Below are 15,165 nucleotides of genomic sequence, written 5' to 3'. Positions count from 1 at the left end.
AGTCATCGTCACCTGGTGACTACTGCTCAGCTCTTGTGAATGAACCTATGATCTCAATCTAAATATGACTAGAGTACTATAAAATGAAAAATATCATAGCTGCTATTCATCCGATTGCAAAACAGCTGTGTTAGTAGTTTGTGCTGTTGTTGCTATGTTCCTTAGCCTCTCCCTAAGCACGGTGACTATCACTATCAATATTGCAGAAGTATTATCAGCTTGCTGTAATTAACTCTCCTGATGGCACTCAGAGTAAAAAAGTCCAGGGAATCAAATGGATGTGTAAACTGAGTCACTGGGTGGGATGGCAAGACAGCGCAGCTTCCTCGACTGCCACGTGTCATCAGTAAGGAGCGTGCTTTCCAGGGCTGCTTGGACTCTCCTCACCCGTGCTAGTGTGTCCCAGGATGGACACGGAGATGCATCTCACATCAGAATACCAGGAGGAGTGACATAAGCATAACTTCTACTGGCAAGCCTTACATGAGAAAAAGGCTGCGGCACAAGCCTCCCCCAGGATCTAGCACAGACTAAGATAGCGTTAGAGCAGACGCCGCGAAATATAACTTTCACACTCTGATGATTATTCTTTGACATTTGTGAAGTGAAACAGTGATTTCAGTTAGTGACAATTTATAGAGAGGTGCATCTTACAAATTTAGATGTGAATCTCAGCTACTGATTGCAATTCAAAACAGGAAGCATGGTTAAATCTGAAATCCACTAAAAGCTATCTGAAACAGTTATATAACTTGACTAGTTTAAATGTAAGCACATTTTTACAGGCAAGTTACATCATTTTTTTTATTAACATCATATTAATTAACTAATCTTGCTTCCAGTGAGTTGAAGATAATCCAAGCCTAAAGAGGTCATCCCCATAGGGTTATTTTCTCTACTAGCATTTGTATAGGGGAAGAGGAAATGCTGCTTTAAAGCAGCAAAACTGAGCACCATATTCTCTTTAATAGAGTTAGCAATTCCAGAACTGTCAAAAAACCAGACTAATAGGCAATTATGATCGGTAGCTATCAATCTTCCTTTTTAATCTTTAGGCCTTGTGCTGTTCTCTTTATTTCCCAGTATTCTCCTGTATTCATTCTATTTTTGATATATTTAATATTTTATTTTAAAAGATCATTTTTTTCCTGATGAGGAGATACAGAAAATCAGCTACTGTTATTCTCTTGCTTTTGTCCACACTCTTTGGGGTAGGATTTGTTTAGGATAGCAGATGAGGCTATTTTACAATCCAAAGACTAGCGCTCAAGCTCAGTAACTTCACCCTGAAAAGGAACAATTCAACTTTAACAGTGGGAGTACTCAACCAATTAAACCAGTTTACCCATCAACGCCATGGATTTATCCTCACTTGAAATCAGCTAGAGAAGGATCAGGACTCCTCCTAACGTGAACGCCGTAGCGACCTGCAGACCACAGGTCTGGCTCCGGAGCGGCTGTGTGATAGCCTGTGATCGATGTTCTGCAGGAAATTACAGAGGAAGACCACAAAGGTCCTGTTTGGTCCGAGGACCAAATCCCAGCCCCTCACCCACACAGTTTCTGTGCAGGCAAGGCACACTGAAACAGCTCTTTTTGATGCTATTAACAGCTCTTCCGCGGCCCAAACCCCCCAGACAGTTCCTCACTCTCCTTTCCATACTGCTTTTGATGCCACCAGACATTTTTATCTTCTTGATCTCTCTTCTTCCTCCACTGCTCTTATGAACACGATCCTCAATTGATTTTCTTCCCACCCCTCTAGTCGCTTCTTCAGTGCTTCAATTTTTTTTTCCCCAGATCCATTTTTCAGTGCAACTCCCACGCAGTTCTTTTCTTGGCTTCCTCCTCCTCCTCCTCTTGCCTACTCTACCTTTCAGAGTCTCATGACGTTTAACAATCATCTGTACGAGCCCGGAGCTTTGTGCCGGAAAGCCGGATCACGTGAAGCAGCGGCAGCAGCAGCAATCACATGGCCATATGGAGGGCTTCTGCTAAGGCAATGAAATCAAAGAAATATGTTCAGGCAGGACCATTTCTCAGGAGTATTGGTCATATTTTTGCTGACAGAACTGCATGCAAATCATTTTTTATGGGTATACACAAATCGGATATCTCCTTTTTATGCTCGCTTAGGCATCGCAGCCTTTTGTTGGTATTTTCAACTATTTTTGAGTTGTGCAGGCATTTTATTAGAATTACATACAAAACCACGTAAAAGCACTGTAATACAGGAGTAGGTCCTTATATACAGAACATTAAAACCTTTGAAATGGATATATCCATATAACATTGCTCATTTTCAGTTGTTCAGATTTGAGAATATTTACCAGTCCTGAATTTCCCAGCTTCTGTGAAGTCCCAAACAAAAAGAGAAGGAAAAAGCATAGTATGACTAAATACATCAGACTGAAGCGGCAGATGACCATAATTACTTGAGCCTCCTGAGACCTAGCCTTCTTTAGAAAGGCACATATGGGCCCCAAAATCTAAGCTTTTTAAAAAAAAAAATCTCATTAGCGCTGGCTGTCAATTCGCTGAGTTCCATGATGCAATAATGGATAAAGGGTATTTTAACTTGTTCAGAAACACTACTCGCAGGCCGGCCACCGGGGCCGTGAGCAGGCCGAGGGAGGCCGCCGGGGCCCTGAGCAGGCCGAGGAGCCGTGAGCAGGCCGAGGGAGGCCGCCGGGGCCCTGAGCAGGCCGAGGAGCCGTGAGCAGGCCGAGGGAGGCCGCCGGGGCCGCGCGGCTCCGCCGGCTCCGGGGCTGCGGGAGGCGCGGGGGGCAGCGGCCGCTGCGGCCATGTCAGCAGCCGTGCGTCCCCGTCCCCGTCCCCTTCTCTCCAGAAAGGCGCGGCAGGGCAATGTACGCATCAGGCAGCCTCAGCGGTGTCACCGAGGACTTCCTAAAAATTACCCAAGTACGCGGAGGGTAAAAATCCATACAGCCAGACTGCTTAGAGTGATGACTTTACGAGCAGCGGCTGTAAGAAATTTGGTATCTTCACGCTTTATTTACCTCACAGAGAGCTTCCAGCACAAGGGCTGGGAGCGGGAGGCCTCCCGCTGGCCGCGGCGGGCAGCCGGCTCTCCCGCCGGGGGACGGGGCCGGAGCCCAGCACCGCCCTCCCCACCCCCCGACCTTGTGCGCTGCCACCAAAAACCCCTTTTTTATGATCATGAAAAAGAAACAGAGAGAGAAAAACGCAGCCGCGCTCCGCACCCCGCCCCCGCGCCGCCGCCCCCGCGCGCGCCCCGGCGCGAGGCGCCCCCCGCGGGGTCGGGCGGGGCGGTGCCGGCGGGGGAGGGGGAGGGGAGGGGAGGCGGGCGGCGGCGCCTGCGCACTGCGCTTCCGCCTCGGCCCCGTAACGGCTGCGGGCCGGCGCTGGGCAGCGCGTGTCAGTCACCGGGCGACTGTCAGCGGCGGCGGGAGCCCCGGCCAGCCCCGCCAGCCCCGGCCCGCCTCCGCCGCCCCGCCAGCCCGGCCAGCCCCGCCAGCCCGGCCAGCCCCGGCCCTTCCCCGCCTTCCCCCCGGCCGGGGGGCGCAGCCGGCGCCCGCACAAGTTAGCGCTCAACTTGGCGGCGGGGAAGGCGCGGGGCGTGCGGGGGGTCGGCGGCGGGTGGGGAAAGGGGCTGGGCCCGGCGCGGTGGGGGCTGGCGGCCGCCGCTCCCCGCCCGCCCGCCCCTCAGCGCCTCTCCAGAGGCGGCCCCGTCCCCGCAGCCGTCGGGGGGCCGCAGTCAGCCGGGGGAGCGCTCCCCAGCGGCGGGGCCGAGCGGCGCGGGGCGCGGGTGCCGTGCGGGGCTTCTCCCCCTTCACCTCCTGCCCGGGGGAGGAGGGGGCGGCCGGGGAGAGGCTGGGTGCAGGGGGCGAAGCCTCAGCCTCTCTCTGCGGCTCCGCTGCTTTGATGCTGCGGCTCTCTGCTGGCTGTTAACATCTTCCCTCTGATTTTTTTTTTTTTTTTTTTTCCTCCCCCCTTCCTTTTTTTTTCCGCTCCACCTTCTCCCCCCAAAAACTTGGCTTCCCCTCCGCCGGATCTGTGTGCTCGGCTCCGTCTGTGCTTTACCGGTGGGGTAGGATCATGCCGGACCAGATCACCGTGTCGGAGTTCATCGCCGAGACCACAGAGGATTACAACTCCCCGACCACCTCCAGCTTCACCACCCGGTTGCAGAACTGCAGAAATACGGTCACGCTGCTGGAAGAGGTAAATCACTTCCCCCCTTCCCCCTTTTTCTTTTTTTTTTTTTTTTTTTTTTTTGTCTTTGCGAAAGAGCATCAGGGACGGGGCAGTACCACCCGCCCAAATCCACGGGAGCTAGAGGCATTGGTATGCATGTAATCTGGTCTTTTAATTGTGGGACTTTGCTCTTGTGCTGAGCTAGTTACAGAAGGCTTTCCTGCCCTGGCGTCTTAAAGATTAGCGCGTAAGGCAGTTGCCTGAACTTAAATATTACTGTTGTATTTGGTGTTGGCGGTTGTTGCAGTAGAAAAAAAGTGTGAATGTTGGGATTTTTAGAGGGAAGATGAAGGTTGAGTTTTGTTTGGGAGCGTTAGCAGAGGTTTTCCCCAGCCGCTCATTAGATCAAGTCAGCGCAGAACTCTGACTGCAGAAACCTGCTAAGGGAGACTTCATTTAAGAAATGAGGTAAGGATGAAGGGGTGAAGGTGAAGCGAAGAAAACAATATGAAAACAAAATAGGTAGTGGAAGGAGAGAGGCAAAATAATGCAGCAGAAGTGATTATACAGACTCAGCATCTCAACCTTGAAGCCTCAGTGTTGGGTTTTTTTTTTAATGCTTATAATGAGCATCATTTAAATGTTCATCCTGCTTTGCTGTCAAGAAATAGGAGCGTGAAAACAGGTAAACTTCCAGAGATGGTTTCTATGGGATATCGGTCTACTGCTTCCTATTTGAGGTTTCAGTGTGATTTCCTATGGACTAAGTCAGCAGTTATGAGGAAATGTCTTCCAAATGACTTTAAAACAAGACTGTGTAGCTCTTCTCTTGCCTTGCGCTTGGTTGAAGGTACTAGTGTAATGACGCTGAAAGAGGATGGGTTTTTGCTATTGTTTCAGAGGTTGCAGTTAGTCACTTTTGGATTATGCACTTAGTTCATCAAGTATTTGTCGATTCCTCAGGAGCCAGCACATATCTAGAAGGATTTAATAGAGTCGTTTTAGCTTTGCTAAATGTTGGCATGAGCAAAGCATTTGGTATGCAAGGAAAGAGTATTAATCATGGCGTTCTCCTGATAGTCTTGGGTATGGAAAATCTAATTTCATAGGATTAAAATTTGTTAAGTGTTGGCTTAGTAGAAAAACTGCCTATGTTCAAAATTTTAACAGGGCTATCGTTTACAATAACTGACTAGGTAATAGAGTGATTGTAAGCTTACATTTAAAATTACATATTTTATTTTCATTATGTAACCTAGATTAACTTCTGTAACTTTTCCATAACTGTAACTGCTGCTTTCTCATGTAACTAAGCCACGATTGCTTGTAGATTTGTCAGAAATCAACCTGTTTTGGTTTGTGTTTGACAGTATTGCTGCCCCCTGGTCTTAACTATGTGGAATAGGTACAGCCATTTGTATGCTTATTAGCACAGTTGACAGCATTCATAGAGTTAAGTAAAAATATGTATTCTGCCATTACTGGTGACTTGTAGGGTAAGAATACAGTATAATGCTTTCATGATTTGGAATATGCATCAATACAGTCTGAGTGTGATAATGCCCATCCAAAGAAACCCAAAATACGGAAGATAAATACACACTGTTGTGCACCATTTGTGGGGATTGTGCGTATTTTCAAAGTTTTTATGTCTGGTTTTGACAGCAGTAAGAGGAATAGAGAACAGTGGGTGCTTATAGTGCTTCCGTTGCTATTTCTTGATTTTTTTTTTTTTTTTTTTTTCTGTTTGTAAAACTATTTTATGCACCCTATTTAAACTGCGGTTTAAATTGATTCTGGACTTGTGTTATTTTTTTATTATCTGTAAATATAAAAAAAACCTTTATTTGATGGGGGGAAAAAAGATACAAATATGTTCAACTATTGCATACTGCAAAAAAATCTGCAATTCTCCCAAATTTGTGTTTATTAATTTGCATGAAGAAATGCAGATGGTCAGAATGTGGCAGGCAAAGTGCTCCGTTAGAGTCTTTGACTGTGTGTCTTTATTGTAGTGGTTGCTTGCATACGCAGTTCTGCTGCTGCTATTCTAAAGCTAGGTTGGTTTCCGTACATCTGCTTACCCAAGGCTGTGATTCATATGAAGCAGGGGATTGAAACTGAATGGTTGAACTGGCTGTTACGTAGCTCTTATTACTGCTGCTATTGTCCATGCATTGTGGATGACTGAAGAGCTCTTCAGGAAGCTCCTGAACTTCAATTTTGAGCCCACTACATTAAGGCAAAGGGGATGATCCCATCCTTGCAGCTGTTTGATTTTCAACTTAATGTTGGATGTAGGTTGGAGCCCTCACTGGGCTTTTGCAGGCAGCGTCAAGCTCTGTGCTGTTACAGTGCTGCAGCCTGAAGTATCTTAGGTCGTTATTTTAAAACTAACTTAATTCCGCACCTCAGTGACTGTAAGCTGGTTTGTGGATAAACTAATTATTTTCTTTATTCTAAGTAAGACTGTGAACTAGAACTATTTTCTGAACAGAAATGGTAGGGAAATTAAACAGATTTAGCAAAAGTTAGATCCATTTCATAGCCTCTCAGTCTAGTGTAATTCCTACCATAGCTCCGATCAGTGGTTAGATCAGAACCGCCTTTTCATAAAGAATGTGGCGAAAAAGAAATACACTGTTTTGAGTGTGTCTGTGCCTGTAGTTCAATGAAGGCATTACAGAATTGTGAATTTACTGTTCCTTAATCACAATTAACAAGTTTTCTGAAAAAATAAAATAGATGGACTCAGTTGCTGTTTTTTTCACTTGATTGTCTTCCAGTAGAAGTGCAGTTAGTTCAACTGGGTGGATTGATATATATTCTCTCCTAGGTGTGACTCTCTTCCTATTATAACTAAAAGTCTTTTCAGAGGAGACTTTGGATCCAGTTAGATGCAATTTTGGGACCAGTTTCAGATGAAAAAATCAGAGCAGGCATTTTTACTGATTCTGATGACTTTGCATTTGCTAAGTTTTTAGTGGAAAGCCCAACAAAATACTAAGGCATACCTCAAACAATCAGAATCCTAGGAGAGATTCTCCAAAGGACTTTGTGTTTGTGGGTGACTTATTTTAAAAAAAAAAAAAAAAAAAAAAAAGCACAACCAAAACATCCCCCCTCAAAAAAAACCCCTAAAATTTATTTAAATCTGTTGTTATATTATCAAAGGAGAAAATAGTAAGTACATGCTGCTATGTAGCAGTTTATTGACAAGAAAGGTTTTATGCTACGTTGTTTAAACCACTGAAACTTTTGAAAATTTGCAAGCTTTATTTTCCTCTTAAGAGACAAAATTTATGGTTTTCTTCATCCAGTCACACCAGACCAGAAAAAAGACCCTGTCCTCTTTCTAGCCAAGCTTAGGCATCTTACACAGTTGTTACCAAAGAACTGCAAGATTTCTTTCTTTTAATCATAATTTTTTTAAAGCATGAGTGTTATCTAATGGTCATCAGTAAACACAAATATTAGGGTTCATTCCATTGCTGAAATATTTTTTTTTTCCAGACTCGAAGGGGAGGGAACAAAGCCGTTGTATTGTAGTCTAGTTTAAGAGAATTTGCAGCCTGTCCAACTTCTGTGTTGATTTGTTCAGCGTAATGTTGCATTCATGCAAAGATGACATTTTTATCTTCATATTTCTGCATGAAACTGGGAGAAGTTTTTTGTAATACTCATATGAAGAGGTAGATTATTGCATGTGTAGATAGGTGGTTGATTACTTTAAAAAAAAAAAAGGACTTGAAATCCTAAGATAGTATAAACAAATTACTGATACAGTGTCTTAAAATAGAGCCTCTGCTTTGTTCTTACCAGACGTGCTTTTATATCCACAGTAGCTCCATGATTTGTGTTACTCAAATAGATTTTGAGGAGTTGATTTTAATCCTTGAGTTGATATTACTGTGTGAGCTAGTTGGAATTTTTAGGGAATGATGACATCTGTTCTGAGAATAACTAGTGCACATGTGGGATCACCACAAGACTGTCTTGATTACCATTCTGCTGTGTCCCAGCTCCAGCTGAAAGGACATCTTTGCACTCAAGGGATAACGCGGTTATCGTGACCAGGCAGTTCTGAGTCTTTCTCCTAAAGCAGCAGATGTTTTGCAGGACTGTCTTGAGATACAGAGGTTAAACTGAAATGTCTAAATTCCCTTTAGGCAGGCTGGTAGATAAAAAGGGACAGTTAGAAGCTGATGATACAATAAAGAATAGCTGCAGTTGTTTCTGATGCCTGTTTTACTGTTTGATGCCTGTTTTACTGTTACGCTTTTGTACTACTTGAGCATCTTTAATGATTAATGTTATTTCTTTCTTTTGCTTTTCAATGAGAAGTTGAAAACTCAAAATGTACTTTCTGACAACTAGATCTTGTCATATGCATCCTTTTTTAATAAATGTTTAACTGATGAGCGTAACAAAATATGGCTGCAGATTTTTTTATTTTTTTTTTTAAATTAAAAAACCCTAAACCATCATTCCTGCAATGGCTGTTGCTCATTTTGTTTCTCACTGTGCTGATCTGCTTGAGCTTAGAGGTCTGGTCTAGACTGGTCCCGTAACAGATGTGTGCATGCTACATCAGTGAAAGAATGACTGTTTGGCTCCTGCTCAGCCTAACATAAATTTTGTTGTTCTCAGTGCAAGTCTGGTATAATCTAACATAACTTGAAAGGGGAAGATTTCTCAGTGTTCTTCACTGTGTCATGGACACTTATGTAAGAGTAGCGATGGGAAAGCATGGGTGGTTTCATTTTTTTTTTTGTTTTGCCTTTTTTAAATTTTCTTTGAGAGTATGTTGTGTATGAATCATTTTCACAGTTTCCCATTTGTAACTTTCCCTTCATGCTTCAGTTTCTCTGGATTTTTCTTATTCTACTGGGGAAAAGATTCTTGCAACAAGGGTGAGGGGACAGGGTTTTTCCTCCTTGTGATTTTGTAGAAACTAATATAGCACAGAAACTGCTATACAGTCAATTCATCTACAGTGATTTCGTACACTTGTCTACCACGAGATCCTTTTCCAGCGACAAAGTATTCTATTGTGGGGGGGCAGGTGAAACCATGCAAGAGAACAGGAGCACTTCCATTCTAAATCAACTTTTTGGTTTAGTTGGCAATATGTACAGACTTTGTTCATTAGCCTGAACTGTGAAAACTGGTAAGATCTATTTTGTGTGTGTGTCTGAAGAGAGAGAATTTTTTTCTATTGTTTCTATCACTTCATTTCCATTGAAGTGTCACCTCTATATAATTACAACAGTTAAATAGTAACTTCCTATTCTTTATCCTTCTTTTGATTCTTGTTTTTAATTAAAATAGATCTTTTTTTTTGCGGGGGGGGGGGGGGGGGGGGGGGGAGGAGGGGGAGGAGGGAGAGGAGGGAGGGGTGCGGATCCAGGAGACTCCAGCAGCACTAGACTTAAAACCAGCTTTTCCTAACCTCGTAACCTATTACTTGTGGCAGTCAGGAAGAGCCTTGCATCACAGAGAGCTTTGTACTTAAGAGCTGGTTCTTATGTAACAGACCACAAGCAATCTTCAGTCTTCGAAGAAATATGCTTTTGGTAGCAGACCATCCTAAAAGGACCAGACAAGAAAAGTTTCTTTGTCTAGTAAATAAAACTCAGGATAATTATTACTGTTTTTACACTGAATGGCAAATTGCGCCAAAGATGTAAAAATGGGTATACATGAGCGTTCTAAAATAGAGGCCACAGTGGCAGGTCATGGGTGTCTCCTGATCATGAAACTGAATGTGTGATGAAGAAGGACACTTGACAGTAATATCCTCTTTTTACAATAGCGTGTTTCACAAAAATGCAGTTGAGGATGCTTTTACACTTACACGCTACAGTACTTACTCATTTAGCATGTAATCGGTTTTACCCTTCATTTGATAGTAGTCGAAACATTTGGTTGTAATAAGCAGGCAATCTCCTTTTACCTAATGTGACTGATGCGAGGAAAAACAAAAAAATATTTACTGGTAGCTCAAAGTTTCAGTCATGGCAGATTAATTAGCTTTGCCTTTTGAGAATTTGTATTCATTTTAGACACATTTTTGAAAGTACTTATTGCTTTTCGGTAGCTCATATGGTTTTTTCTAGAGAAGTACTGCTTCTTGTTTTGAACTCCCAACAGGCTTCTTCATGTTTGCTCATCAGTTAGGAAACTGTGAAAGTGCTCTTTGGTGCACTCTGCTCAGTATGCCGTTCAGATAAATCCTGACAGAGTGTGTACCATGTAGTCATGGGAACTTGGGCCCTGATGGAGAAGAGAGAGACGCTTAAAGTGACATCACCTAAAGTAGGTTTTAGTGTTTAGATTGGAGTCCTGTGGAGATGCCTTCTGTACTTAAAAAGCAATAAAAGGGAAAAAGTTGTTTGAAGAAAAAAGAAAGGGGGGGGGAAACAACCCACAAAACCATGTTTGTAATCCAATGTGGCATCATTGAAAGACTGCAGATGAATGATTCGGAACACAATTTGATTGCTTGACTTAATTTCCAGTATTTTTCTCACTCCAATGAGTAAAACTCAGTTTTCGTAACTATTGTTGTGATTTGTAATGACGTGAATGAAGGTGTGTGTTAAATTTTAAAAACAGATGTGAAACAAATTTACAGAGGAGAACTGTAAGAAAGATCATAACATCTTACTTTGAGTGGAATAGTACCTTGCAATAAAATCATTAGGCAGAATCAAGCCAAGAATGCTAATTATTAGTATTGTTTCAGCTGCAGAGGTAGGCAATATAATCGTGTTCTTAAAAAGATGCCCTAAACCAATAGTATTTCATGGGAGACTTTTCAGAATCCAGTTAATAGCATGTGCCCCATGGAACTGCTCTTAGAGACTGTTCTGTCAGGTTTGATTGATACTGGCCAAGAGGCCTAGAGTTTATTGGTGAGGATGAAGGAAAACTTCCGAGATAATAGCATGAATTTCCTTTCCTGAAGGAGTACAGCTGGAAGTACACTCCCTGCTGAAAAGTGCAGCAGTTATTTTGTATTTCTAAAGAGACAGTATTGCTCTGTGTTGTGTATATTGGGGTTTAAATACCAGAGGGCTAATGCTGAGGTTTTGTATAAGCATTGTGACAAGTAAGATTTTTGAGGACAGTGGGTTTGATTGTGGTGATTATAGGAGGTTTTTCCTTTAATGCTCCTGTGAAAAAGCAACAAAACAGTGTTGGGATCCCATTTCCCCCTTTATACACACAGATGTGCATGTGGGCGCACACATGGCCTCCTTGTCTCTCACTCGCTGGTGAAAGCACAGGCCTGAAGTTGTGTTGTTACTACAGTTAAGCCAGAGGATGTATGCCTTTTCTTTCTTTTTAATAGCCACCTCTATCTTGACCTTACTTGTTTTATCCTTCTTGTTATGTTTGTTATCAGGAGAAATACAGAAGTCTTTCTGGTGCAGAAGTAGATACTTATGATACCAATAGAGTCTCTTCTTTTGGTGGTTTTTCTTTGCCTAAGAACTAAAAATCTAGTATGATGCTGGAGATAACTTTCTGCAAAATAAGTCTGTGGGACTGCAAGGTGTTTGACATGATCTGCTCTGGTAGCTGCCTGTCCAGGCTGGTGAGAGATGGACCAGATAAGTGACCTGTAGGGTGGGTGGGACATTGACTGGGTTGCCAAGCCCAGAGGGTGGTGATCAGTGAAGTAAAGTCCAACTGGTAGCAGACTGGGAGGGTCATCCCTCCAGGATCAGTTTTGGGGCCAGTACTATTTAGTGTCTCTTAATTGTCTGAATGATGGGCTGGAGCGTGATCTCAACAAGTACGTTTGGATGATACGAAGTTGCTCGATATACTAGCAGGCAGAGTCACCATTCAGTGGGACCTGGAGAAATGGTCTGACAGGAGGAGCCTTGTGGAGTTCAGTGAAGAGAAATGTGAAATCCTGCGCCAGGGATGGAGTAGCCCCGTGCAGCAGTACAGACTGGCTAGAAGACAGCTTTCCAGGAAAGGACCTTGGACTCGGGTGGATGACAAGTTGAATATGAGTTGGCAGTGACAAAGGCCAGCCACGCACTGGGCTGTATTAGCAAGAGTGCAGCCAGCAGCCAGAGCATAGTGGTTCTTCCCCTCTATTCAGCAGTTGTGAGGCTACATCTGAACTACTATGTTTGGGGTTCACCAGTACACGAGAAAAATGACATACTGTCACAAGTCCAGGAGAGCATCGCTAAGATGATTAGGGGCCTAGAGCACATCACTTAAGGAGAGGAAACTGGATTTCTTCAACCTTAGAAGAGAGGCTAAGGGAAGGTCATACTGCTTTCTTCAAGTATGTAATGGGAGGAAACTGAGAAGCAGAAATTCTGATTAGATTTGAGGATTTTTTTTTTGGGGGGGTGGTGGTAGTGTTTGGGTTTTTTGTTGTTGTTATTTTTGGGGGTGTTTTTTTTGTTTTGAACCATGAGTCTGGTGAACAGGTGCCCAGAGAGACTGTGGAACCTCTGTCCGCAGAGACATTCAAAACTCCATTTGACGGTAGAAGTAGTCTTGCTTAAAATTGTTTGGACTGCATAATTTAATCTTTAAGAAGATATGCAGGCAGAGTAAAGTAGTTACTTAGTTTCATGACTGTGTTTTTTGTGTTTTCAGGTAGAAGCTTACACTGAGCTTTTTCTTGGAAAACCAGCACGTTTAAGCCTAATAAAACTGATGTAAGCAAAGTTGATAATTTTTTTCCTTCAATGAAAGAGTTCTTTAGTAGAGGAAATAGGATACTACTCATTTTTACAAATCTGTATTTCAGAAAGTTTATCAAATTTGGGGTTTTGTATGATTTTTAAGAATAGTTTGAATAGTTACTGAGTGTTTGACAAAGATACAATTCTTTTTAAATGATCAACCTGCACCTCTAGAAAGTGAGCTAATTTATTCCGCAAAGTGATGACTGTGTTACAGCTTAAGTATCTCTCTGCTGGATTAACTTTACTTCTATGAGGAAGATGATCTGAATTTTGCATTCTAGAGCTGCCACCTTAAATTTAGTGTACTAATTTCCTTCCCTCTTGTATTACAGTTTACTTTTCAGGTAAATTATCTCTTGATTTTTTGGATTCAGAAAGCAAGAATTGGGGATTGACAATGGAAATATACTTGAAGTGTTCTTGATACAAGAATTAGACCTTTCCATAACACTTCAGAAAAACTTCTTAGGGTTGTCAGGGTGAGAAGGAATGAAATGTAGCAGGTTTTGTTTGCCATGAGTGTTGTGGCTTGTTATGAAACCACTAGGATTTAGATATCCTATTTTGGTTAGATTCTTAAGACTTCATTTCACAGAATTGTAGAATATCTCAAGTTGGAAGGGACCCATAAGGATCATCGAGTCCAATTCCCTGTTCCTCGCAGGACTACCTACAACTAAACCATATGACTAAGAGCATCATCCAGACACTCCTTGAACTCTGACAGGCCTGGTGCTGTGACCCCTTCCCTGGGGAGCTTGTTCCAGTGACTGACCACCACCTCAGTGATGAACCTTTTCCTAATGTCCAGTCTGAACTTCCCCTGATACAGCTTCGTTCCATTTCCTCGTGTCCTATCACTGGTCACCAGAGAGAGGAGATCAGCACCTCCCGCTCCGCTGCCCCCCATGAGGAAGGTGTAGACTGCAATGAGGTCACCTCTCATCCTTCTCTTCTCCAAGCTGAACAAGCCAAGTGACCCCAGCAGCTCCTCATAAGTCTTGCCCTTGAGGCCTTTCACCATCTTGGTCGCCCTTCTCTGGACGCGCTAATAGCTTGATGTCCTTCTTATAGTGAGGTGCCCAAAACTGCACACAGGACTTGAGGTGCGGCCACACCAGTGCCCTGTAGAGTGGGACAATCACCTCTCTCAGCCAGCTAGCTATGCTGTGCTTGATGCATCCCAGGACATGGCTGCCTTTTAGGCTTCCAGGGCACACTGTTGACTCATATTCAACTTGCCATCAACCCAGACCACCAGGTCTTTCTGTGGGGCCGCTCTCCAGCCTGTCGTCCCCCAGTTTGTACGTATAACCAGGATTACCCTGTCCCAGGTGGAGAACCCTGCGCTTGCTCGTGTTAAATTTCATACGGCTGGTGGTTGCACAGCTCTCTAGTCTATCCAGATCTCTCTGTAAGGCCTCTCTACCCTTGAGGGGGTCCACAGCTGCTCCTAGTTTAGTATTGTTGGCAAACTTACTTAACATACATTTGATTCCTCCATCCAGATCGTTTATAAAAACATTGAAAAGCATTGGCCCTAAAAGTGAGCCCTGGGGAACCCCACTGTTGAGTGGCTGCCAGCCTGATGTAACCCCATTTACTATAACTCTTTGAGCCCAACCCATCAGTTAATTGCCCACCCAACATACTATGGACTTGTCTAGCTGTGTGCTGGATGTTTTGTCCAGAAGGATACTGTGAGAGACAGTATTAAAAGCTTTGCTAAAATCCAAACCCACCACATCTGCTGGCTTCCCTTGGTCAACTAGATGGGTGACCTTGTCGTAACAAGAAATCAAGTTGGTTAAGCAGGACTTTCCCCTCGTGAGCCTGTGCTGGCTGTGACCAATGACTGTATTGTCTGAAGTGTTTCTCAATAACTCCCAGAATAACCTTCTCCATAATTTTACCAGTCACTGAAGTGAGACAGACAGGCCTGTAATTACCAGGATCTTCCTTCTTACCCTTCTTGAAAATTGGGGCAACGTTTGCTAGCTTCCAGTTGACTGGGACCTCTCCACACTCTCAAGACCACTGAAGAATAATGGAGAGAGGTCGTGCAATGGCATCAGCCAGCTCTTTCAGTACCCTGGGATGAATCCCATCGGGCCCATTTATGCACAACCAGCTGGAGCAGCAAGTCTCGAACAAGTTCAGGGTCAGCTTGTTTCTTTAAAACAAGACAGAAAACCACTAACGATTACAGGAAACTCACTTAACATTTTTGTTATGCTGTGCTCCTGATAGATATATGTCA

General features: G+C 43.5%; 1 protein-coding gene across 4 annotated transcripts in view; it reads left to right on the top strand.

The window, feature by feature from the left end:
* Positions 1-4,080: 4,080 nt before the first annotated feature.
* ASAP1 (ArfGAP with SH3 domain, ankyrin repeat and PH domain 1) overlaps positions 4,081-15,165 on the top strand; it is a 130,729-nt gene continuing 119,644 nt past the window's right edge. For all 4 annotated transcript variants that reach the window (XM_075706414.1, XM_075706412.1, XM_075706416.1 and 1 more), the window contains exon 1: positions 4,081-4,206. In XM_075706414.1, coding sequence (XP_075562529.1) covers positions 4,081-4,206 — 126 coding nt within the window. The remainder of the gene's footprint in view (positions 4,207-15,165) is intronic.

Source organism: Pelecanus crispus, chromosome 2 (genome assembly GCF_030463565.1).
Source record: "Pelecanus crispus isolate bPelCri1 chromosome 2, bPelCri1.pri, whole genome shotgun sequence".
NCBI classification, from domain to species: domain Eukaryota; kingdom Metazoa; phylum Chordata; class Aves; order Pelecaniformes; family Pelecanidae; genus Pelecanus; species Pelecanus crispus.
Note: the sequence above shows the minus strand (reverse complement) of the source record. Positions and strands in the feature narration are given on the sequence as shown.